Source organism: Bombina bombina, chromosome 3 (assembly GCF_027579735.1).
Source record: "Bombina bombina isolate aBomBom1 chromosome 3, aBomBom1.pri, whole genome shotgun sequence".
Lineage (NCBI taxonomy): Eukaryota > Metazoa > Chordata > Amphibia > Anura > Bombinatoridae > Bombina > Bombina bombina.
The window spans coordinates 771,850,966-771,878,569 of record NC_069501.1 but is presented as its reverse complement, the minus strand read 5'-3'; the positions used below and the strand labels follow the sequence as shown (position 1 = coordinate 771,878,569).

Sequence of the window (27,604 nt, the reverse complement as noted above, 5' to 3'; positions counted from 1 at the left end):
AAGAACCCATATCAGAGCTTAAAATCCCTCCCTCACCTCCCAGATCTCTCTTAAAGGGACACTGAACCCAAAATTTTTCTTTTGTGATTCAGAGAGAGCATGCAATTTTAAGCAACTTTCTAATTTACTCCTGTTATCAGTTTTTCTTTGTTCACTTGCTATCTTTATTTGAAAAAGAAGGCATCTAAGCACTTTTTTATTGGTGGATTAATTTATCCACCAATCAACAAGAATAACCCAGGTTATTCACCAAAAATGGGCCAGCATCTAAACTTACATTCTTGCATTTTAAATAAAGATACCAAGAGAATGAAGAAAATTTGATAATAGGAGTAAATTAAAAAGTTGCTTAAAAGTTCATGCTCTATCTGAATCACGAAAGAAAAAAATTTGGGTTCAGTGTCCCTTTAAAGGGGTAGCAAACCTAAAAAATAATGTTATATAATTCTGCACATAGTGCAGAATTATTTAACATTATCTTAGTGCTAACTTTATACATCAAAATATTGCTGCAATGTTTTATTATAATTTACAATTTTACAGACCAGCATTCCTTGCTCAATGTACCAGATCAGAGCGGAAGCGAGCTACATTTAGTTTAATGGCGCAATCGGGCTGGCTGTGACTAGACAGCATGCCCAGATGCGCTTAGAAAAAAACAGAGCCGCTCAGTAGAGCAAGGAGCTGTGGTCTGTAAAATTGTAAATTATAATAAAATATTGCAGCAATATTTTGATGTATAAAGTTAGCGCCAAGATAATGTTATATAATTCTGCACTATGTGCAGAATTATAGAACATTATTTTTTTAGGTTTACTGACCCTTTAATGTAACGTATAGCCGAGTAGAGAATAGAAAACATATGTAGGAAAGACAAAGCAGGGTCTGTAGATGTGTCAAAAGAACTGTTGTGGACTATCATCATTCTGAAAGAAAAGAATTTATCAGGTTAGCATAAATTTTATTTTCTTTCGTAAAATTATAATGGTCCACAGTCCTCCATAACATATGGGGATAATACCCAAGCAGATGGTCTAATTACGTGACAATATTTCGGGCAATTCCTATTTAGTCGACACTGCGGCCTGAAGGACATTCCTGCCAAAAGCTGCTTGTGAAAAAGCAAAACATCAAAGAGATAAAATCTGAAACAAGTAAGCAGAGAAGACCATATTGCAACTTTTGCAAATCTGCTCCAAAGATGCATAATTTTTTAAAAACCCACGTTGTAACTGCTCTTGTAGAAAGAGCTATAATATGCTTAGAAGACAACTTTCCCACCTTCAAGTAAGCCTTGTGAATCACTTCATTGAGTCAAAAGGCCAATGCTACCTAAGTAGCTTTCTGCCCCTTACGAGTCCCAGAGTGGTAAAAAAACAAAACAAATAGAAGTGTGTCTGAATGCTTTAGTACAGTAGCCTCGAAGTACCAGCCCTGGGGCCATATGTTGTCCTCAAAATAGTTTAACATGGACTTCTCTTGATTGTTACAACCCTAAAAAAAATGATGGGCCAAATTAATAATGTACCTAAGAGATATATCACTGTATCTCATGCTGTGGTTCCGGTTCCGGTGGGAGGAGCTAGCGCGGCACGAGGAACGCTGAGTGCTGCTGCGGAGAGCTCGAATTGCACCAACCCCTGCTTCTAGCCCGTTGCTGCAGGCTATCGGCCTGCCTAGGGCGCTTGCACTAGATCACTGATGCACAGTTCGGAGACCTGGAACAAGCCGACTGGCTCGGTCGCTGGAGCCTGACACGTAGTACCGCTGTTTCTGCTAAAACTATTGCTTGTCTGGAGGTCCGCCGTAAGAATTAGCCCTGGTGGCTCTATAGAAAGTCTGGCTGGATGTAAGCTCTGTATGGGAGGCTGACAAGTTGAGCAGTATTTCTCGGCGGAGGGAAGGAGCAGAAGCTTACAGAAACCCCCTGGCTACGGGTAAGACAGCACTGGATAAGGTCTTTCCTGGTAAAGACCGAGGTAACACGCAGAGGACACGCTTGGGGAAATCTCCCAGAGCTGATACATCACGGTTTGCCAATTTCTTGTGCTATTCGATCTACAGACTGTAAGTAGAGACTTTGGTACTTATAATTGATTGATCTACAATCTGTAAAGCAGAGACTTGGGTATCTATAATCGAGGTTGCTGCCTGGGAAAAGTTTTCAGAACTTTCAGAGTTACTTTGCATCACAGTCCTTTTAATCAAAAAGGTTCCCGCACACAAGTAATCTTTCCCTAAAATTTAATCCAAGGGAAGGGGAAAGCTGACGTTAAGGGAAAGGAAGAAAAGGGGGGAAAATTAGGGAGGAAAAACCCTATATTGACTCACATACCATCCAATGTTGGGACACACATCCCTGCTACCGCTGTATAAGCCGGAGGGCACAGGTTCTCACCCCCTTTCCTTTTGGTTACAACTTTGACACAGCAGTTTATAGAGCTTATACACTTTTAAACCATGCTAGCAAGCTGTGCCCTGGATCCTCAACTGTGAGGGCTAAAGGAAGGGACGAGTGCCATATATCTGCAAAACAGATCCCAATACAATACCCCACAAGTAATTAAGAATTGGACTCCCAAGGACATGTCCTATGAATATATCCCCCAGAATTAAAGGGAAAGAAAACGGAAAAAGGGAAAAGAAAAGAAAAAAAAAAAAACCTGTTGAAAAGTGTATCTAATATCTCTATTTGTATAGCAACAGGCATATGGTTAAAGAGAGGATATATGATCTTTTTATAAAAACGCATTGTATTGTCTCTCCTGCAAATTTTCCTGTTTAGCCTGATATATTGCAATACTGTTGTTTGTTGTATTTAGGTATCTTTCGGTAATATATTAAGGAATACAGACCTTATTCTAATTGCCACAAGAGTTAAAGAAGGAGGTCCCTGATGAACTCTTATTGTTACCTGTAAATAACACCTGTTTACTACATAGTAGCATCATTTAGTATCATAATTTTAAGTAGTAAATGGGTAAACAGAGGTGTTAATAGGACATATAAGAGTTTAACATAAAGTGTATAGGCATGTTTGATCTGTAGAACTTGTTTATGTTATCTGTATAACAGTAGCACCCTCCTTAAAAAGGGGGAGAAGAGAAGGGAAGAGGAAAAAGAACCTCACACATTATTACACCTAAAATTGTCCTATTGGGCGACATGATTGGCTAGGAAGACAATCGCTTCACTCCCCCTTTCCTTTTTTTTTTCCCTTCCCCCGCACCAAGGACATTTGTATGATCACATTTGCACCGGGCAGAGATTAAGTAATATCACTACACTAAATTCACTTTTTCACTTAAACATTGGAATTTATGGGGTTATGCCCGCCCCGGTTTGTAACTAAATTCCCCCCCTGCACTCTTTTTTTCAGATTAAATGCACATGGATAAATTTATCACAAACTCTAAAGCCAACTCGCCAATCATGCCCCCCAAATCGAAAGACAAAAAACCACGTACATCTGATGTACATACAGACACTGTAAACGAACCAACACTACATAGACTTGATACTCAACCATTAGTCAATCAGATGTCGGATCTCTTTCTGCCACAATTTGAGTTGTTAAAAACCCAAATGACTGACATAATGTCAGAATTTAAACAGTTTTCTAATCGACTCACAGAAGTTGAAAATAGGGTATCGGCAAATGAGGATACACTATATAAGCAGGAACAAAATATAGATGCAAACACTAAAACCCTGAAAGTGCTCCAAGCAAAAATGCATGAGTTAGAAGATCGCTCGAGGCGAAATAACCTCAAAATAATTGGCCTCCCCGACAACGGGGATTATGTAGATCTAATTCACTTCTCAAATACAACTCTCCCCATGGCTGTTGGTATCGTACAGAAAGATATACCAATACCAGTAGAAAGGGCACATAGGCTGGGGCCAATTAGGGATGCTATAAATGATAAGAATTATAACAGACCAGTAATGGTTAAATATCTCAACTACCAGGATAAGATGAATATCTTAAAACTCTATAGAAAGATGGAGAACTTATATATTGGCCAAAGTAAAGTTTTAATTTTTCAAGACTATTCAAGTGAGACCGCCTCTAAAAGAAAAGAGTTAGCCCCATATTGTACTAAACTGATCAATGCTGGCTTTAAGGCTAGACTCGTTTACCCTGCTAAAATTGTAATAGAGGAACAAGATGGTAAATGCATCCTCAACAATGTGTCAGAAGCCAGGGAATTTTGTAAAAATAAGAAAGTTATATGGTAAAAATTGCAGACAATGATAAGTTAAATTAGAAGCATACACGTGTATTATGTGTTTTTTTATTTTTAAACTGTGTGTTAGCCGGCTGCGGCTAATAATGTTGATCTGTTTTGAGATGTCTAAACTAGCAATTTACCTGCAGCTCAGGGATCTGAGTGCTGTCTTCCGTCTTTCTTTTCTATCCTTTTTTTTTTTTTTTCTTCTCCCTTCGCCCTCTCTCTCTCCTACAGTCCATCTCTCCTTCTTGGTCTACCCCCCTATTAGTATGAATATGGTATATTCGATGAATCATCATCCTACTTCTGACACCCCAGCACAATGATAGATAAACTAAAATGTCTCTCTTGGAATGTTGGCGGAATAACATCTCCCAGTAAATGGAAAATAGTTATCAAACAACTTGCTAGACATAAACCTGATATTGTATGGTTGCAGGAGACACACTTAAAGAGAGTAGAGATGGAGAAGTTTAAATGTAAATGGATAGGTAAGGTCATCTCGTCAGATTGTTCCAGGAGAAGGAAGGGGGTCGCTTTTCTTATTAACAAAAATTTACAACATAGCATTCAGAATATTCAAATTGATACACATGACAGGTGGCTAATTTTACATATCGAGATTGCTGGGGCTCGATATGTTCTGTGCAATATATATGGGCCTAACAATATAGACCAGGCTTTCTGGGATGATATTATCAAACTATCACCCAACTTAGATCAGAAAATTATAGTGGCGGGCGACTTCAATCTGACCCCTATGTCTGTCCTCGATAGATTTACACCTAAACAGTATATCCCCCCTCTTAAAAAAATGCGCTTATTTTGACAGATCTGTAAAAATCTTAAACTACATGATATTTGGCGTATTCAACACCCCGATACCAAACTATACACCTGTGAATCTAAATCCCATAGATCTTTCTCTCGGATTGATTTTTTTTTAATCTCTAGTCCCCTTCTTAAAGTCAGAAGTAAAGCTCAGATAAATGACATTGTAATCACTGATCATGCTATAATCTCCCTCGAAATGGAACTTCGACCTCCTCTAGCAGAAGTAACTAACAATTTCTATTTCCCAAAACACCTAATAAACAATATCTCGTTCCAACGTTGGATACGTCATAAATTGCAAGAATATAGCTCTGACAATTATTTGCACGCAGATAAACCAGAAATTTTTTGGGAAGCCGCAAAGGCATTCCTACGGGGACAGATTAAAGCCTATATGGTTACAGCCAAAAAGAAATACATTGCACGTGAACTACAGCTATCAAACACAGTCACGAACGCTTACAGAAACTACGTAATTACACCACTAAAGAAATTTTGGGACAAATATAAGATGGCTAGGCAAGATAGGGACCTCTTCTTAAAATCTAAGTTGACCACGGAAGAAATGAGAATGAATGCCGTTTACTCAGGACATTATGGTAAATCCGCAAAATATCTTGCCAGACTTGACAAAGTTAGGAAAAAGAATAACACGATTGAGCAGTTAGTAGTGGGTGTTAAGAACTATACAGCATTGGCGGATATCAAAAATGTGTTCCTTGATTATTATCAGAAGATATATACTGCCAAAACAATTGACCCAGAGGACAGTATGAGGTTCTGGAATAGTATCTCATGTCCAGTAGCCCCTCCTGACCAGATAGAAGTATTGAATCTCCCCATAACTCTGGAAGTTACAAAAGCTTTAGAGGAAGCTAAACTAGGTAAGGCCCCTGGTCCAGATCAATTACCTGCTGAGTTTTACAGATTACTTAAAGATGAGATTGTGCCTATCCTTACCCTGCTGTTTAATGAGTATTATGTCAAAAAAAGGCCATGTCCAGATTCTTCTCGGCGTCAATCATCACCCTTATTCTTAAAAAGAATAAAGACCCTTCAGACCCTGGTTCATATAGACCGATTTCTCTACTGAATGTAGATTATAAACTGCTCACAACTATTATTGCTAATAGACTCAAAATCGTATTACAGGAGATTATTCACCCAGATCAGTCAGGCTTTATGATGGGCAGATCTCCAACAAAAAACATTCGTAGAACATATATGATTCTTGAACATCTATGGAATAAACTTCATGAAAACAAAGTAACATGTAAACAAGATTTTGCTATGGTGATGATTGACGCCGAGAAGGCTTTTGATTCTATTATTTGGCAACATCTTCACAATTCTTTGTTTAACTTTGGTTTCTCTGGAAACATAATTCATTTTGTGAAAGCCATTTATAATTTCCCCATCTCCACGATTCTGGTTAACGGTAGCCAAACCGCGTCTTTTAAACTAGAAAAAGGGACACGACAGGGCTGCCCTCTCTCCCCCCTGCTTTTTAACATTGCAATAGAACCTATGGCAATATATCTTCGCAAAGAAATCTCAGGCATAAAATTGGGTCCCCAAATGTGTGTACTTTCTCTATACGCCGACGATCTACTACTCTATTTTAAAAACACTAAAAGAAACATTCCAAAAGCGCTCGAAATTCTAGAACAGTTTAGTCTAATATCTGGCTATAAAGTAAATACTCTTAAATCAGAGATACTATGGGTCCATAAACACAAGGAGAGCTTCCACCAACATAATTTCAGAGAAGTGGAAAGTTTTAGATATTTGGGAATCCAATTACATAGAGATCCTGCGCTATGGTATAAACTTAACTATACAGCTTTCTTTGCTAATATTACACATAGAATACATCGTTGGTCTCTATTCCCACTCTCACTAACTGCCAAAATAATGCTCATTAAATCTATTCTATTTCCCCAGTTACTGTATATAATGAACAATTTGACGCTATTCATTCTGGATAAAGATATTAAGTTCTTCAATAGCGCGTGTGCGGGTCTTATCTGGAACAAAGGTAGACATATGCTCTCTATTAGAAAGCTCTCTCAAGCTAAGGAATTTGGAGGCCTTACATTCCCGGATATTAAGACTTATAATATAGCCATATTGGCACGATTTGGAGTAGACTGGCTACTCGCTGCTGACTATCTAACAAATAGTAAAGCGGAGGAGGAGCTTATTAAGCCATTCTCCCTTATAGCGGCCTTACACTGCCCTCATAGACGACTCCCTGAAAAAATTAAAACATTAGCCAGTATTTCTAATACTGTTAAAGCATGGCAGCAACTCTGTTCACGGTTAATGATTAACTTCCATATATCCAGCTTCCCTCCTATCAGAGGTAATCCAGAGTTTCAGCCAGGATTTCAATACACAATATATGACGGCTGGGCTAGTAAGGGCCTAACCTCGATAGTACAATTATTAGATGAGGGATTTGGGGTACGCACGTTTGAGAATATTGCCACACAGCATAATCTTTCGAACAAATCCTTCTATGCATATTTACAGATCCGCCACTTTATCCAGGAAAAGCTGCAGATGGGGCCTTGGCCAGGGAAATATGATAGGGTTGGAGACTATATTAACTCATATAGTCAGGGGAAGCACTCAATCTCGCTATTGTACAAAATATTGCTCGCAAAACAAGGCCAGCTAATCATGGAACAATGTTCAGCATACTGGGCTAGACATTTTGACGAAATTAATGATGAAATAATTAATAAAAGCATTAAATGGGTGAACGACGCACCCCTTCCCTTCTCCTGGAAGGAATCTCACCTAAAACTTCTCAATAACGCATATATTTCACCCAAAAGACATGCCCGCTGGTCATCAGAACTGCAAGGACAGTGCTATAAATGTAAATCTTCTCTAGCAAATTTATTTCACTGTTTTTGGTACTGTCCAAAAATAAATCAGCTTTGGCGCAAAGTAAACTATTGGTTAAATAAGAATATACAGGAGCCCTTTTCATTTGATTTAAAAAAAATCTTTTTTATGGTACCAGATTCAGTATCCCATAATCTAGGTAATACCATCATCTTAATAGTTAGGAATCTAATACTGAAAAATTGGAAAAATAATAAAACCCCTCCTTTTAGTCTATTTCTCCAAGCGGTTAAAGCACAAATTATGTTTGAGCAACATAATGTTTCCAGCACAAGCGAGAAGCAAATTCAACGATTCTTTAACAAATGGCTGAAAGTAATACAGACTTATCCGCTCCCCACACAATACATACTTACCAAAGCATTTCAGAAATCTGTATATTTTGAAGGCTTAATTTTACGCAATATATACCCTGTATCATGGTACTAATATCCCTTTGTATATGACGTGGGGGACAGGGGGAGGGGGACGCCGGAGTAGAGAATTCACATTTCCCCCCTTTTTTTTTTTTTTTCTTCTTCTTTCTCTCTCTTTTTTCTCTTTCTTTCTTCTTTTTCTTTTCTTTCTTTTATCTGTTTTGCAAGATTTACTTACGAGAAAAGAATGTCAGCAAGATATTGAGAATATGTAAATATACAGATGTATGTTATATTTGCCATGATATGTATAATTACTTTCATTTGTTGTTTATATTTTCTTCAAGCATGTATCTTGTTTTTTATGGCTGACTTGAAAATAAATAATTAAAAAAAAATAAAAAAAAATAATGTACCTAAGAGGTGTGACAAGTTGTGATCTATATAGGTGCTGACAAGATAAATATGAAGATAAACATGCATTGTCCTGTGTAGACTCCCTTTATGCACTGCTTGGATAAATGTCATTTTTTATTCAGTTCCAGAATGATCACTTCACTTGGCACTCACAAGATACATACAGTTGTGCTCATAAGTTTACATACCCTGGCAGAATTTATGATTTCTTGGACATTTTTCAGAGAATATGAATGATAAAACAAAAACTTGGTTAGTGTTTGGCTAAAGCCATTTATTATCAATCAACTGTGTTTACTCTTTTTAAATCATAATGACAACAGAAACTACCCAAATGACCATGATCAAAAGTTTACATACCCCAGTTCTTAATTCCGTGTATTGCCCCCTTTAACATCAATGAAAGCTTGAAGTCTTTTGTGGTATTTGTGGTTGAGGCTCTTTATCTTCTCAGATGGTAAAGCTGCCCATTCTTCCTGGCAAAAAAAGCCTCCAGTTCCTGTAAATTATGTACCCTGGTGATTTTAGCCTGATAACATGCACACAAGTTGACACAAAGGGGCTTGAATGGCTATTAAAGGTAACCATCCTCACCTGTGATCTGTTTGCTTGTAATTAGTGTGTGTGTATAATAGGTCAATGAGTTTCTGGACTCCTGACAGACCCTTGTATCTTTCATCCAGTGCTGCACTGACGTTTCTGGATTCTGAGTAATGGGGAAAGCAAAATAATTTTCAAAGGATCGGCGGGAAAAGGTAGTTTAACTGTATAAAAGAGGAAAGGGATATAAAAAGATATTTCAAGGAATTGAGAATGCCAATCAGCAGTGTTCAAACTCTAATCAAGAAGTGGAAAATGAGGGGTTCTGTTGAACCAAACCACGGTCAGGTAGACCAACTAAAATTTCAGCCACAACTGCCAGGAAAATTATTCCGAATGCAAAGACAAACCCACAAATAACTTCAGGTGATATACAGGACACTCTGAAAACATGTGGTGTGGCTTTTTCAAGATGCACAATAAGGATGCACTTGAAGAAAGATGGGCTGCATGGTCGAGACGCCAGAAGAAAGCCATTACTAAGCAAATGCCACAAAGTATCCCGCTTACAATACGCCAAACAGCACAGAGACAAGCCTCAAACCTTCTGGCACAAAGTCATTGGGAGTGATGAGACCAAAATTGAGCTTTTTGGCCACAACCATAAACGCTACATTCGGAGAGGAGTCAACAAGGCCTATGTTGAAAAGTACACCATTCCTACTGTGAAACACGGAGGTGGATCACTGATGTTTTTGGGGATGTGTGAGCTACAAAGGCACAGGAAATTTGGTCAGAATTGATGGCAAGATGAATGCAGTATGTTCTCAAAAAATACTGGAGGAAAATTTGCATTCATCAGCCCGGAAGCTGCGCATGGGACGTACTTGGACATTCCAACATGACATTGATACTAAACACAAGGCCAATTCGACCTATCATTGGCTACAGCAGAATAAAGTGAAGGTTCTGGAGTGGTCATCTCAGTCTCCTGACCTCAATATCATTAAGCCGCTCTGGAAACATCTCAAACGTGCAGTTCATGCAAGACAGCCAAAGAATTTACAGGAACTGGAGGCTTTTTGCCAAAAAGAATGGGCAGCTTTACCATCCGAGAAGATAAAGAGCCTCATCCACAAATACCACAAAAGACTTCACGCTGTCATTGATGTTAAAGGGGGCAATACACGGTATTAAGAACTGGGGTATGTAAACTTTTGATCAGGGTCTTTTGGGTAGTTTCTGTTGTCATTATGATTTAAAAAGAGTAAACAAAGTTGATTGATAATAAATGGCTTCAGCCAAACACTAACCATGAGTGAAAGAAAAAAGTTTTTGTGTTATCATTCATAATCTCTGAAAAATGGCTAACAAATCATAAATTCTGCCAGGGTATGTAAACTTATGAGCACAACTGTATAAACTGTGTATGACAATTGTGGACTACAGTTCTCACCATGCACTACTACTTGAGTAAATGTCACATCCAGTTTCTAGTATATCCAGTTCCAGAGCATTAACTCTGTTCAAGTGGCCCCATGGGAGAACACTTGGCCAGTGGCCCCCGGATACAATTAATTTGATACCCCTGATTTAGTAGCTTGGATATAGAATTCCAAAGCACTGACTACATCAACATTATGTAATAGCCGCTCCTAAGAGTTAGCAGGATCTGAACACCATGAAGAAACAAGTTTTTTGATTGGTATTTTCCGTAGAAACTACCTTAGGAAGAAAATCATACTACCTTAGTACAAAATACAGCTTTCTCCTTGTGAATAATTAGAAATGGAGAATCACAAGACAAGGTTGACAACTCAGAAACAGCAGATATCAATGGAATGCATTGGTTCAAAAGAAGAACCTTTTAACATAGAGATAACTAGATTCAGATTCCAGGGTGGAGAAATAGGTAGCCTAGACAAATGTCTGAATCTCTAGAAGTTTAGCCAACTTCCTATGAAAAAGACAGATAAAGCAGAACATTGACCTTTTAGAAAACTAGCGGACAAACCCTTGTTAAGGTCATCCTGTAAAAAATAACATTTCTAGGTATTCTAAAGGAATACCAAAAAAAACCTCTGGAAGAACACCACTCAAAATATGCCTTCCAAATATTGTGCTAAAACCTTTGTGTCACAGGATTTCTGGCCTGCATCAAAGCTTCAATGACCGAATCTGAGAAACCGCTATGTCTCAAAACTAGGTGTTCAAACTCCATGCCATTAAATTTAGAGATCCAGATGGAAAAGAGGACATTAAGACAACAGGTCTTGTCTCAGAGGAAGAATCCATGGAGAGAAGAGGACATCTGCACTATATCTGCATATCAAGTCCTGCGGCCAGGCTGGAGCAATTAATATTACTGAAGTTGACTCCTGTTAGATCCGAGTAATGACTCTTGGAAGAGGAACAAACAAAGGAAACAGGTATGCTAGGTGAAACTCCCATGGACATAAAAGGGGTCTATTATGAGAGCCTTTGGATCTTTTGATCTTGCACAAAAGCTTGGAAGCGTGTGAATTAAGTGAGAGGCCATCAGATCTATGTCCTGTAAGCCCCATTTGATCACTGAACGATCAAAAAGAAGCATGTATATGTACACAATGTGATAAAGTAATGAGATCTAATTAAATCTACAAGCTCAATCCATTTTATTAGGTTGTTACCTCAAAACACAAAATCAGCTAATTCATATACACAAATTAACCTTAAAAAGCAAATCTCATACATTTTATACTCTGCACTAAAAAAATAAATAATTGGAAACACATTAAGGGAAAACATTTTATAGTATACTGTCCCTTTAAATTCTTCGAGAAACCCAGACCACCCCCCAGCCTGAGACTTGCGTTTGTCTGCAAAATAAACCACAACGATTGACGGATGTCCCAAGGGTCAAAGACAGACTGTGTCTTCAAGAAGAACATTGTCTGCAGGTAAATCCAAAGCAATCTGTTCCAAATGTAGATAATTCTTTGACCACTGAGGTAGTATAGTCAATTAAAGAGGTCTTGAGTGAAAAGGGGCAAAAGGAATTGCGTCCGAAGCAGCTACCATAAGACCCTCCGCCTCCATGCACTGAGCTACCGCTGGAATGTAGCTCTTTGTAGTGAGAGACATGCCCTCTAAATCTTTATATTGCCAAATTCTGTCAGGAACTAGATGCATAAGGATTGAGTCTATTATGACAATAAATGCTACCCTTATAGCAGCATATAACTTAAATTATGCTTACCTGATAATTTTCTTTTCTTCAGATGGAAATAGTCCACAGCTGCATTCATTACTTTTGTGAAATAAGAACCTGGCCACCAGGAGGAGGCAAAGACACAACAGCCAAATAATTAAATACTTCTCACACTTCCCTCATCCCCCAGTCATTCTGCCGAGGAACAAGGAACAGTAGAAGAAATACCAGGGTGAAAAGGTGCCAGAAGAATAAAAAATAAAGACGCCCCACAGAAAAAATATAGGTGGGGAGCTGTGGACTCTTTCCATCTGAAGAAAAGAAAATTATCAGGTAAGCATAATTTAAGTTTTTCTTCCTAAATGGAAAGAGTCCACAGCTGCATTCATTACTTTTCATCCCGAAACAAGGAGAGACGACGCTCAGACCTCAAGGAGCAATCAGGCATCATCAAGGAGAAGAACATCTCCCAAACATCGTGCAATAGCACCGAAAAAGACAGCTGAAGACCAAGTCCCCAAACCATCAGAACTCGGAGACTGAGCAAACAGAATAAAAAGTAGCAAACTCAGAGAAAACATCCGAGTCTAGTAACACGCTGCCATCCTTAGGAAAACACGGAGAAACACATTCCGTAAAGGAAGAAGCGGCTGCACAAAATCCAAGACACATTGCCCAACCTCCAAGACAGAGGACACTCTCTAGGCAATCCAGGCCGCCAAGCCTACTCACAGATCTCAGAGGGGGAGAGGCCCAGAAACTCTAAAAAAGAAGGTCCACTGTCACCCCCAAGACCTGAGGATGAACAACAGATCTCAGATCATACACCTAGCCAGACCAGCCCAAGCAACGGCAGATCTGAAAGCAAGGGAACCGAAAGGAACCCCAAGACCCGCCCCCAAAAGGGCGGAAGAATGGACCCAGCCACTTCAACCTATAGACAATCGAGTAGACAGTAGACCTAAGATCATCTAGCCAAGCCACCCGACTAAGTCTCAATGCAGAGCCAGCAGCTCCCCAGATGGATAGGAACAACTCAAAGAGCAGACCAATCCCTGAACCAGATAAACATCTGTTCTAACCTCCCGAACACAGGAGAGGCCCCTAAAAGGGAACCGCACCTCCGTAAGGAGGACAACGAGACCGCTGAAGAGGAGAGTGTCGATAAATACCTGCCCATAAAACGGGCAGAAGTAGGAAGAACCGAGAGGACAGAAGGCCACATCACTGACGAACACGGAAGAACCCCTTAAAACACCATTGTGCAAGTACACACAACAGGCGCAAAAGTGACAGCTGAGCAACCGCAAACCTTCTGTTTGCTAGGCAGGGAAGCCCCCCCATCAGGTCACGTCAGTTGGCTGTCCCAAGGGAACCGTATTGTCCGTCACAAGACTGTGTGATGGATAGTAGCCTCGCCTCCGCCATGGACTTGAGAGAAGAAAGCAGGCGGCGAAGCGAAGTTTGACAATGCTGATTGCTTGAGGAGCTGTTAACATGAGTCGGGATGGTTTCGCAGAAAGACTCTTCCTGCATCTCCCCACTCTAACTTTCATTCAAGCCCTCACTGAGAGACTGACAGGGTTACTTACAACTCCTGTCCCATGTCGAAGAGTACTACCCTCCATAAGAGACAAATTAAATTCTGACACTTCTCTGCCAACCTCCTGGGACGAAAGGCAAAGAATGACTGGGGGATGAGGGAAGTGGGAGGAGTATTTAAGCCTTTGGCTGGGGTATCTTTGCCTCCTCCTGGTGGCCATTTCTTATTTCCCAAAAGTAATGAATGCATCTGTGAACTCTTTCCATTTATGAAGAAAAAGTAGCTTTTAGGTACATTAATAATCCAAGTCTTGAAAGAAGACACAAGCTTGCAAGTATGAGCAATAGCTAGTGACAGGAGTTAGGCTTGCACTAGTATTTCATCCAGATACAGAGCAACTGAAATTCCATGACTTCTGATCACCGGTCAGATTGTATCCAACACAGATAAATCCTGCATGACTGTATTTGGAATCAAACATGCAGAGTATAATGCATGAAAGGTATATACCTAGTGGGGCATATACAATAGAATTGTGAACACTAATAGCATCGAACAAGAGTTAAAAAAAGAAAATGATATCCAAAGTTCCGTTAGTGTATAGTGAATCTAATTCCAAGGATCATCAACCAGCACCCTCTGTAACAAACTGCTTACCCACAGCAGTATTCTTGTATAATTGCTTAAAAAACGTATTCCTACAGTACAACCAGGAGCTTCACACGGGCGTGCAATCTCGGCATTAGTGCAGGATAAGTCCCAGAGGCCACTGATGCTAGTTACTCACCAAGCACGAGAAACGCCAAACTACTCCTTTCACCTACAAGCCGTTCACTGCCCTTGGCTCTTCGCCCATCTATGACATGGTTTTCAATGGTATTCCGGAATCGTGATCCTCAACACTGTCATTAGTGCGTAACAGAGGGGTTCTAAGGTGAGATCCCAGCATGTCCACCTGTATACGGGGCTAGAAAGCTGGTAGATACTGAGCAAAAATAGGAAGGATCCAGCTCCGTAAAGAATAAAAAAACACTTATTATCTAAGTTAAAACATGGGAGATACTCTTTAAAACATACCTATGCTATATATTGACACCTTCTGTAAACCTTTTTGCTCTTTTTACGTTGTATTCTTTAAAAAACTTAATAAAAACCATAAAAAAAAAACCAAAACAACATAATTTATGCTTACCTGATAAATTCCTTTCTCCTGTAGTGTGGTCAGTCCACGGGTCATCATTACTTCTGGGATATTAACTCCTCCCCAACAGGAAGTGCAAGAGGATCACCCAGCAGAGCTGCTATATAGCTCCTCCCCTCTACGTCACACCCAGTCATTCGACCGAGAACCAACGAGAAAGGAGAAGCCAAAGGGTGCAGTGGTGACTGGAGTATAATTTAAAAATTTAGACCTGCCATAAAAAACAGGGCGGGCCGTGGACTGACCACACTACAGGAGAAAGGAATTTATCAGGTAAGCATAAATTATGTTTTCTCCTGTTAAGTGTGGTCAGTCCACGGGTCATCATTACTTCTGGGATACCAATACCAAAGCTAAAGTACACGGATGACGGGAGGGACAGGCAGGCTCTTTATACGGAAGGAACCACTGCCTGAAGAACCTTTCTCCCAAAAACAGCCTCCGAAGAAGCAAAAGTGTCAAATTTGTAAAATTTGGAAAAAGTATGAAGAGAAGACCAAGTTGCAGCCTTGCAAATCTGTTCAACAGAGGCCTCATTCTTAAAGGCCCAAGTGGAAGCCACAGCTCTAGTAGAATGAGCTGTAATTCTTTCAGGAGGCTGCTGCCCAGCAGTCTCATAAGCTAAACGTATTATGCTACGAAGCCAAAACGAGAGAGAGAGGTAGCAGAAGCTTTTTGACCTCTCCTCTGACCAGAATAAACGACAAACAGGGAAGACGTTTGTCGAAAATCTTTAGTTGCCTGTAAATAAAATTTCAGGGCACGGACTACATCTAGATTGTGAAGAAGACGTTCCTTCTTCGAAGAAGGATTAGGAAACAAAGATGGAACAACAATCTCTTGATTGATATTCCTGTTAGTGACCACCTTAGGTAAGAACCCAGGTTTAGTACGCAGAACTACCTTGTCTGAATGAAAAATCAGATAAGGAGAATCACAATGTAAGGCAGATAACTCAGAGACTCTTCGAGCCGAGGAAATAGCCATTAAAAACAGAACTTTCCAAGATAACAATTTGATATCAATGGAATGAAGGGGTTCAAACGGAACACCCTGTAAAACATTAAGAACTAAGTTCAAACTCCATGGTGGAGCAACAGTTTTAAACACAGGCTTAATCCTGGCCAAAGCCTGACAAAAAACCTGAACGTCTGGAACCTCTGACAGACGTTTGTGTAAAAGAATGGACAGGGCTGAAATCTGTCCCTTTAAGGAACTAGCGGATAAACCTTTTTCTAAACCTTCTTGTAGAAAAGACAATATCCTAGGAATCCTAACCTTACTCCATGAGTAACTTTTGGATTCGCACCAATATAAGTATTTACACCATATTTTATGGTAAATCTTTCTGGTAACAGGCTTCCTAGCCTGTATTAAGGTATCAATTACTGACTCAGAAAAACCACGTTTTGATAAAATCAAGCGTTCAATTTCCAAGCAGTCAGCTTCAGAGAAATTAGATTTTGATGTTTGAAGGGACCCTGGATCAGAAGGTCCTGTCTCAGAGGCAGAGACCAAGGTGGACAGGATGACATGTCCACTAGATCTGCATACCAAGTCCTGCGTGGCCACGCAGGCGCTATTAGAATCACTGATGCTCTCTCCTGTTTGATTCTGGCAATCAATCGAGGAAGCATCGGGAAGGGTGGAAACACATAAGCCATCCCGAAGGTCCAAGGTGCTGTCAAAGCATCTATCAGAACCGCTCCCGGATCCCTGGATCTGGACCCGTAACAAGGAAGCTTGGCGTTCTGTCGAGACGCCATGAGATCTATCTCTGGTTTGCCCCAACGTCAAAGTATTTGGGCAAAGACCTCCGGATGAAGTTCCCACTTCCCGGATGAAAAGTCTGACGACTTAGGAAATCCGCCTCCCAGTTCTCCACTCCCGGGATGTGGATTGCTGACAGGTGGCAAGAGTGAGACTCTGCCCAGCGAATTATCTTTGAAACTTCCATCATTGCTAGGGAGCTTCTTGTCCCTCCTTGATGGTTGATGTAAGCTACAGTCGTGATGTTGTCCGACTGAAACCTGATGAACCCCCGAGTTGTTAACTGGGGCCAAGCCAGAAGGGCATTGAGAACTGCTCTCAATTCCAGAATGTTTATTGGCAGGAGTCTCTCCTCCTGAGTCCATGGACCCTGAGCCTTCAGAGAATTCCAGACAGCGCCCTGTTGTTACAATTGTCCAATCTGGCCTGCTGAATGGCATCCCCCTGGACAGATGTGGCCGAGAAAGCCACCATAGAAGAGAATTTCTGGTCTCTTGATCCAGATTCAGAGTAGGGGACAAATCTGAGTAATCCCCATTCCACTGACTTAGCATGCACAATTGCAGCGGTCTGAGATGTAGGCGTGCAAAGGGTACTATGTCCATTGCCGCTACCATTAAGCCGATCACCTCCATGCATTGAGCCACTGACGGGTGTTGAATGGAATGAAGGACACGGCATGCATTTTGAAGTTTCGTTAACCTGTCTTCTGTCAGGTAGATCTTCATTTCTACAGAATCTATAAGAGTCCCCAAGAAGGGAACTCTGAGTGGAAAGAGAGAACTCTTCTTTTCATTCACCTTCCATCCATGCGACCTTAGAAATGCCAGTACCAACTCTGTATGAGACTTGGCAGTTTGAAAGCTTGAAGCTTGTATCAGAATGTCGTCTAGGTACGGAGCTACCGAAATTCCTCGCGGTCTTAGTACCGCCAGAAGAGCACCCAGAACCTTCGTGAAGATTCTTGGAGCCGTAGCCAATCCGAATGGAAGAGCTACAAACTGGTAATGCCTGTCTAGGAAGGCAAACCTTAGATACCGGTAATGATCCTTGTGAATCGGTATGTGAAGGTAAGCATCCTTTAAATCCACTGTGGTCATGTACTGACCCTTTTGGATCATGGGTAGGATTGTCCGAATAGTTTCCATTTTGAACGATGGAACTCTTAGGAATTTGTTTAGGATCTTTAAATCCAAGATTGGCCTGAAGGTTCCCTCTTTTTTGGGAACCACAAACAGATTTGAGTAAAACCCCTGTCCGTGTTCCGACCGCGGAACCGGATGGATCACTCCCATTAGTAAAAGATCTTGTACACAGCGTAGAAACGCCTCTTTCTTTATTTGGTTTGTTGACAACCTTGACAGATGAAATCTCCCTTTTGGGGGAGAGGATTTGAAATCCAGAAGATATCCCTGAGATATGATCTCTAACGCCCAGGGATCCTGGACATCTCTTGCCCAAGCCTGGGCGAAGAGAGAAAGTCTGCCCCCCACTAGATCCGTTCCCGGATCGGGGGCCCTCAATTCATGCTGTCTTAGGGGCAGCAGCAGGTTTCCTGGCCTGCTTGCCCTTGTTCCAGGACTGGTTAGGTCTCCAGCCTTGTCTGTAGCGAATAACAGCTCCTTCCTGTTTTGGTGCAGAGGAAGTTGATGCTGCTCCTGCCTTGAAATTACGAAAGGAACGAAAATTAGACTGTCTAGCCTTAGGTTTGGCTCTGTCTTGAGGCAGGGCATGGCCTTTACCTCCTGTAATGTCAGCGATAATTTCTTTCAACCCGGGCCCGAATAAGGTCTGCCCTTTGAAAGGTATGTTAAGTCATTTAGATTTAGAAGTAACGTCAGCTGACCAGGATTTTAGCCACAGTGCTCTGCGTGCCTGAATGGCGAATCCGGAATTCTTAGCCGTAAGTTTAGTTAAATGTACTACGGCATCCGAAATAAAAGAATTAGCTAGCTTAAGTGTCTTAAGCTTGTTTGAAATCTCATCTATAGTTATTGAGTCAAGAGTCTCTTCCAGGGACTCGGACCAAAAAGCGGCTGCGGCCGTGACAGACGCAATACATGCAAGGGGTTGCAATATAAAACCTTGTTGAACAAACATTTTCTTAAGGTAACCCTCTAATTTTTTATCCATTGGATCTGAAAAGGCACAGCTATCCTCCACCGGGATAGTGGTACGCTTAGCCAGAGTAGAAACCGCTCCCTCCACCTTAGGGACCGTCTGCCATAAGTCCCGTGTGGTGGCGTCTATTGGAAACATTTTTCTAAATACAGGAGGGGGGGAAAAGGGTACACCGGGCCTATCCCACTCCTTAGTAATTATCTCTGTAAGCCTCTTAGGTATAGGAAATACGTCAGTACTCGCCGGTACTGCATAGTATCTATCCAGCCTACATAATTTCTCTGGAATTGCAACGGTGTTACAATCATTCAGAGCTGCTAATACCTCCCCAAACAGTACACGGAGGTTTTCGAGCTTAAACTTAAAATTAGAAATGTCTGAATCCACTCTATTGGGATCAGAACCGTCACCTGCAGAATGAAGCTCTCCGTCCTCATGTTCTGCATACTGTGACGCAGTATATGACATGGCCCTAATATTATCAGCGCACTCTGTTCTCACCCCAGAGTGATCACGCTTACCTCTAAGTTCTGGTAATTTAGACAAAACTTCAGTCATAACATTAGCCATGTCCTGTAATGTGATTTGTAATGGCCGCCCTGAAGTACTCGGCGCTACAATATCACGCACCTCCCGAGCGGGAGATGCAGGTACTGACACGTGAGGCGAGTTAGTCGGCATAACTCTCCCCTCGTTGTTTGGTGAATGATGTTCAATTTGTACAGATTGACTTTTATTTAATGCAATTAGTACATAAATTTCTATTGGGCTCCACTTTGGCTTTAGCACATATAGCACAGAGATATTCCTCTGAGTCAGACATGTTTAACACACTAGCAATTAAACTAGCAACTTGGAAATACTTTTCAAAGCAATTTACAAATAATATGAAAAACGTACTGTGCCTTTAAGAAGCACAGAAAAAAAGTTATGACAGTTGAGAAAACAATAAACCGGAGAAACTATAACATCAAATTCTTTCCGGTAAAAACACAATTTAGCAAAGGATTGCCCCCATTAGTAATGGATAACTAACCCTTAAATAGCAGAAAAAATGTACAGAATATAACGTTTTTTATCACAGTCAAGCACAATCTCACAGGTCTGCTGTGAGTGATTACCTCCCTCAAAATAACTTTTGAAGACCCCTGAGCTCTGTAGAGACGAACCGGATCATGCAGGGAAGAAAACAGACTTGTGACTGAATTTCTGATGCGTAGCAAAAGCGCCAAAATAGGCCCCTCCCCCTCACACACAACAGTGAGGAAGATCAGTAAACTGACTTAAATTAAATAAAACGACCGCCAAGTGGAAAAACAGTGCCCAAAACAATTTTTCACCCAGTACCTCAGATAATTAAACGATTTAACATGCCAGCAAAACGTTTAACCTCAATAAATGAAATGTCATTAGAAAGCCTGTTGCTAGTCGTTCCCACTGCAAGTTAGGCTAAGAGTCTTATGCATACAGTATTATCCCAGTGAAGTGCCATTCCCCAGAATACTGAAGTGTAAATATACATACATGACAGCCTGATACCAGTTGCTACTACTGCATTTAAGGCTGAACTTACATTATATCGGTATTGGCAGTATTTTCTCAGTCAAATCCATTTCTCAGAAAATAATATGCTGCTACATACCTCTTTGCAGGTGAACCTGCCCGCTGTCCCCTGATCTGAAGTTTACCTCACTCCTCAGATGGCCGAGAACAGCAAGATGATCTTAACTACGCCGGCTAAAATCATACAAAAAAAACTCAGGTAGATTCTTCTTCAAATTCTACCTGAGAGGGAACAACACACTCCGGTGCCGTTTTAAAATAACAAACTTTTGATTGAAGATATAAAAACTAAGTATAATCACCACAGTCCTCTCACACATCCTATCTATTAGTTGGGTGCAAGAGAATGACTGGGTGTGACGTAGAGGGGAGGAGCTATATAGCAGCTCTGCTGGGTGATCCTCTTGCACTTCCTGTTGGGGAGGAGTTAATATCCCAGAAGTAATGATGACCCGTGGACTGACCACACTTAACAGGAGAAATGGGAGATACAGCAACAAAAAAAGGAATGCTTAGCTAGAAAGCCCTCTAGCTACGCTTTCTCTTTTTTTTTTTTTTTTTTTTTTTTGCTGTATCTCACATGTTTTTACTTGGATAATATAGTGTTTTTGTATTCTTTACGGAGCTGGATCCTTCCTATTTTTGAACTATTAGCATAGGACATATAATATCTTGCATATCCAAAAAAAGACAGTTCTGCTTATGAAAAATTATTGTGTGCTGCTGAACATGCAATGAACATAATAGTGTACATAAACTACATGAGGTACATTACTGCAAATACTATTCCAAAGAGCATAAAATGTACAACAGTATATAAAATACAGACTGACATGAAAAAAGCTATCTGTTTACATCCCCTGGTAATGATGGGAGTAAAATGCTTTATTGACTTATAAATACATATTAATAGTGTAGATAGTTATAATAAATGAAAATGGCACCATATGTCATTGTCAGTACAACATATATTTGCACATATTATAGTAAATTGGGTACACTGTAGATCACATAAGAATATGGTGTGGTGTACAGCTGCCTAAAGGTTCTTGCAAAAAACACCTACAGTGAGGATGTTATTAAATCTGAACCTTTAGGTTATCAGCACAAGGATTATTTTGCACATTTACCTCAGGAGTATAGATAAAAACCTGGTAGAGAGCCCTCTAAACTATGTTAACACTCCCTCAGACAACTCTATTATCTCACTGAGTACTAACCACTACAGCCCCTATGTATTGTAAATAGCCCCTAAGTACCCGCTGGCAGTTCCTGTACGGGTACTTTCCCCTTTCCTGGGACTGGCAGGCACTTAAATTAAATTTGGAATCTGGCCCAAACTGTTGAAGCACAAATCTAGCTGCAGAGACTCCAGATTGAGGAGAAGAAGCATGGAAACATTGAGGGGATGGAACTACAACTGGGAGAAAAATCCCTTTTGGATCCTTTTGTAAAATTAGTAGTGCACCAAGCATAAAACCCCTCATAAATTAATCAAACACTGTTCCCCTGCCTAACTGAAGCCTTCTCTACTGAACTGCTCACTGCACTAAGCAGATTGTGGTTTTCTTAAAGGGCCATACACTTAATTACCAAAAGTGCCTCTAGAAGTACTCCCAGAGTTGCCAGAGGGCTGCAAAGGGTCACATGCTTCCCTGTCACTTACCTTAAGCAGTACCCTTCCGCTGGCTTACCAGGTATGTCAGTCCATGTCATTGCAGCTGCAGCAGTATCCAGTAGAAAGTCCATTCAGTGCATGTACCAAGTACCGCAGAGGATTGCAGAAGGAAGTATCTAAGTCCCTGAGGGGGAGACTAGGGACGAGTCCCAGCAATGTCAGAGGGTAGTTATAGCTTAAATCACGTTAGGAATACCCTGTTATGTGCACAGTATTTTTTATGTCCCTTTTTCATTCAGTTGCTGTGAAGAGTCTTTTTGGTCTTCTTTGTAAATTATGAGACTATGGGTCTTACATAGGTCTGAGCTCCCAATTTGTAATCCATAAGCAAGTAGCTGGAACACATCTATTCTCAACCAACTCCTACGAGGCCAAGAAAAAACTAAGAGAGATGAGATGGATTTTAAGTTATAATATGGGTTCTTGACCTCCTCCAAGTGGCAGGAAATATATACCATATGTTACGGAGGACTGTGGACCATCATCATTTTACAAAAGAAAAAGGAATCACCTCCTGTACTGTATACAATCCCACAAAGAAGACATAAGTCTGAAATCCCAGACTGCATAACATTCTTGCAGATCATTTTTTCTAAGTAGTAAAGCTCTTGACAAATTTATGATATATGTAACCTCTCAGTAAATAAGGCAGGTACAAGGATGCAAAATCCAGCTAATAATGGACATGAAATCAGTATCATTGCTATATCTTTGGGAATTTTACAATGCATTGAATAAACAGGAGTTAAATGTAATGTTGTTATAGGGAACAAAAACAAGTGCAACAATGCAAGTAAAACATAAAAAGGGCTCATAAAAGCTTAGAAAACACAATCTTACCCAAAGCTGATCATCATGTCCAGGAGGGCTCTTCTTTATAAAAGCACCATAATATGTAGCAATATTTCTGTGGTGAGAATATTTCTTCAACATATTAATTTCCAGTTTAATTTCTTCTTCTTCATCCTAAATAAGGAGAAAAAGAAAAAAAAACTATTACAACTATTTAAAGCAAAAGATTTCTCTCAGAAGGCATATATAATTGTACTGATAGCATTGCTAAACAGAATATTAATAGGAAATTCTTGGGGTAAAGTGTAAGTTGTACCGCTTACGCAGGGCCTTATAATTTTTTTCTTATGACAAGCTACATATAATTTTTTTCTTATGACAAGCTACATATAATTTTTTTATCACTTGTAAAAATGTTAAACACATATAGAATATTAATCAAACTAATATTTATAATTCTGTATGTACAATCTTCAAAAGAAAAAGTCTTTACTTCTATAATTGCCACACCTACATAAACACTTTAAAGCCAGAAACATGTACATTAGACTGCACAGTGAGGACAGGAATTAGCCAGGGACATGTGTTCTGCAATAGGAGTTGGGGGGGAGGGGGGGTCCAGATAAACACAAATTAAAAACGATTATAACAAATAAACATACATAAATACTTCTTAACTGTACAGTCATGGTGCCCTGTAGTTCAGGAGGCAATACACTGTACAAACAGGATTTCACGTTTTATTTGACAAAATTACCCTAACCACAACATCTGAACATATTTACATAGGAATGCAAATTATTCTCATTTACCATCAATAGAAAGAAGAAATATCATGAAAAATTGTGTAAGCAACAAATGAGAGGAAAGTTAAACACTACAAATATAGCCATTACTGTCAGAAGAATGGTTATGAACAGTTACGTGTGGACCATCTCTCTTAAAGCTAAAGAGCAGAAATCCTAATATATCAATTGTTAATAACTTTAGCATTTATACATTTTATAATTATAAAAAAAAAAGTTTATACAGTTGCTGTTTTCAAAGACATCCAGTGCCTGAAAATAAGGAGGAAGTGTACACTTAAAGTGAAGGTAAACTTGAACGTACTCGCTCAAGTCATAGGATATAATTTAAAAAATGAGTGAGACTTTCTTTCATGAAATCGCTCATTTATCCTCATCATCTTAGATTTTTCATTTTAATGCCTGAACGATAAGCGCCGTTCCTCCGCCCGCCATAGTCCTTAGTTGATTGACAGATGACTCATCTGCAATCCACTAATCGTTGTCGTCGTCCCCCCAGGGGCCGTGACATTTGTGCAAAGGGGCTGCTCATAGAATTAGTGGGGCTTGTAGCATGTCCACATTAACAAATTGAGTAATTACCAATTGCCTGAAATGAAAGTCTATCAAACGATCTGAGATAAGGACGCAGTCTGCAGCAGAGGTAAAATTTGTATAAATATAACCGTGTTGGTTATGCAAAACTGGGGAATGGTAAATAAAGGGATTAACATTTTTTGTGTTTACTGTCCCTTTACATTTTTAAAACAATTTTTACTGCAATTATTTTTCATTATAGCTAAACTCCACCCAGCATTTGCCTTATTTGGAGGAGCTAATCTGGGCTTTAGTCTGCAGACATCCAGGCTAGGCATTGTCATAATGTTAGCATAAAGTACTCTGTTTTGCAGTTATCAGTTAAAGCCAATTAGTCAAATATATGTAGTAGGGTTAGCCTTGAGTCAGAAGGGTGCTTTTCCTGTTCTGGGAAGTAGAAATTAATACATTTTCACAGCTAAATTACATGAAATGGGGCAAAAATAATTAATGTAAGTATTACAAAGTTATGCATAACTAAGCATTTTATTTTAAAAAAATCTCAAAAGGTGTTTACTGTCCCTTTAAGTCTGGAATCTGCACTTCTACTTTTAACAGGAATTGGAAAGCACATCAAGTATAAAGTACAAATAAAAAATGATAGTATACTGCAGAGTAGTATTACTTTATTATTAAACATATTATAGTCTCAATGTGTTTATTTATGTCCCTTTAAGACACATGCACACTTCTGCGCTCCCAACAGTTTACCTAGGTTTACTCTATAACAAAGGATACAGAGAGAACAGAGACAATGTGACAACTGTAGTAAATTAGAATGTTGTTTAAAATGTTCTTTCTGAATCATGAAAGTTTAATTTGGACTTCAATTTCTGGTTAAAATTAGAAGTAACTATAACTTATTATACAGTTAAACTGCAGACTCCTGATTTACTCATATGAACATCCAAACTACTAAAGCATAGTGTGCTGGACATTATTGTATAGCTTAATGCTGCCCCCTTAGGCAGATTACTATTGTGGACCATGGCATGCAACTCCTGTTGTAGATAGTCTTGCTGGCAGGCAGAAAAACTAGACAAAGCATGATTAATTCTATTTAAATTGCATCTGACAGTGGCCAAGATCAAAATAAAATACAGTTTCCATAATTTATGTACATGAACTGATCATTACAATACGGCACATACAAGTTTTACAGCTATTTAAATAAACGAGTCTCATTAAAATCAGTTTATAACAACAAAAATAAATCAGATTTTTCCTTTGTTTAAATGCTATTTTAAAATATATTCTAAAACACTTTTAGTCAGAAATATTTTAAGATCCATGTGGTAACAAACCATAGTGGAATTAAGAAACAAAAGACAAGAAAGAAAAAAACACAAATCATAACAATTGTACAAAATACACCAATAAGCTTTGCCATCAGGTGGAATCTGAGGAGAGAGGATTATATGCACCATATGCTCATATTTTTTTCAAGACCTCAGGGACCCAGAAAACATAATTTATGCTTACCTGATAAATTCCTTTCTTCTGTTGTGTGATCAGTCCACGGGTCATCATTACTTCCGGGGATATAACTCCTCCCCAACAGGAAATGCAAGAGGATTCACCCAGCAGAGCTGCATATAGCTCCTCCCCTCTACGTCAGTCCCAGTCATTCGACCAAGAATCAACGAGAAAGGAGTAACCAAGGGTGAAGTGGTGACTGGAGTATAATTTAAAAGATATTTACCTGCCTTAAAACAGGGCGGGCCGTGGACTGATCACACAACAGAAGAAAGGAATTTATCAGGTAAGCATAAATTATGTTTTCTTCTGTTATGTGTGATCAGTCCACGGGTCATCATTACTTCTGGGATACCAATACCAAAGCAAAAGTACACGGATGACGGGAGGGATAGGCAGGCTCATTATACAGAAGGAACCACTGCCTGAAGAACCTTTCTCCCAAAAATAGCCTCCGAAGAAGCAAAAGTGTCAAATTTGTAAAATTTGGAAAAAGTATGAAGCGAAGACCAAGTTGCAGCCTTGCAAATCTGTTCAACAGAGGCCTCATTCTTAAAGGCCCAAGTGGAAGCCACAGCTCTAGTGGAGTGAGCTGTAATTCTTTCAGGAGGCTGCTGTCCAGCAGTCTCATAGGCTAAACGTATTATGCTACGAAGCCAAAAAGAGAGAGAGGTAGCAGAAGCTTTTTGACCTCTCCTCTGTCCAGAATAAACGACAAACAGGGAAGAAGTTTGGCGAAAATCTTTAGTTGCCTGCAAGTAGAACTTGAGGGCACGAACTACATCCAGATTGTGTAGAAGACGTTCCTTCTTTGAAGAAGGATTTGGACACAAGGATGGAACAACAATCTCTTGATTGATATTCCTGTTAGTGACTACCTTAGGTAAGAACCCAGGTTTAGTACGCAGAACTACCTTGTCTGAGTGAAAAATCAGATAAGGAGAATCACAATGTAAGGCTGATAACTCAGAGACTCTTCGAGCCGAGGAAATAGCCATTAAAAACAGAACTTTCCAAGATAACAATTTTATATCAATGGAATGAAGGGGTTCAAACGGAACACCCTGTAAAACGTTAAGAACTAAGTTTAAACTCCATGGCGGAGCAACAGCTTTAAACACAGGCTTGATCCTAGCTAAAGCCTGACAAAAGGCCTGGACGTCTGGATTTTCTGACAGACGCCTGTGTAACAAGATGGACAGAGCTGAAATCTGTCCCTTTAATGAACTAGCTGATAAACCCTTTTCTAAACCTTCTTGTAGAAAGGACAATATCCTAGGGATCCTAACCTTACTCCAGGAGTAACGTTTGGATTCGCACCAGTATAGGTATTTACGCCATATTTTATGGTAAATCTTTCTGGTAACAGGCTTCCTAGCCTGTATCAGGGTATCAATAACCGACTCAGAAAAACCACGTTTTGATAAAATCAAGCGTTCAATTTCCAAGCAGTCAGCTTCAGAGAAGTTAGATTTTGATGTTTGAATGGACCCTGTATCAGAAGGTCCTGTCTTAGAGGTAGAGACCAAGGCGGACAGGATGACATGTCCACTAGATCTGCATACCAAGTCCTGCGTGGCCATGCAGGCG

General features: G+C 39.8%; 1 protein-coding gene across 4 annotated transcripts in view; it reads right to left on the bottom strand.

Annotated features, from left to right (window-relative positions):
* MAP4K4 (mitogen-activated protein kinase kinase kinase kinase 4) overlaps window positions 1–27,604 on the bottom strand; it is a 511,519-nt gene that overhangs the window by 253,874 nt on the left and 230,041 nt on the right. For all 4 annotated transcript variants that reach the window (XM_053707651.1, XM_053707653.1, XM_053707649.1 and 1 more), the window contains exon 4: window positions 23,205–23,330. In XM_053707651.1, coding sequence (XP_053563626.1) covers window positions 23,205–23,330 — 126 coding nt within the window. The remainder of the gene's footprint in view (window positions 1–23,204; window positions 23,331–27,604) is intronic.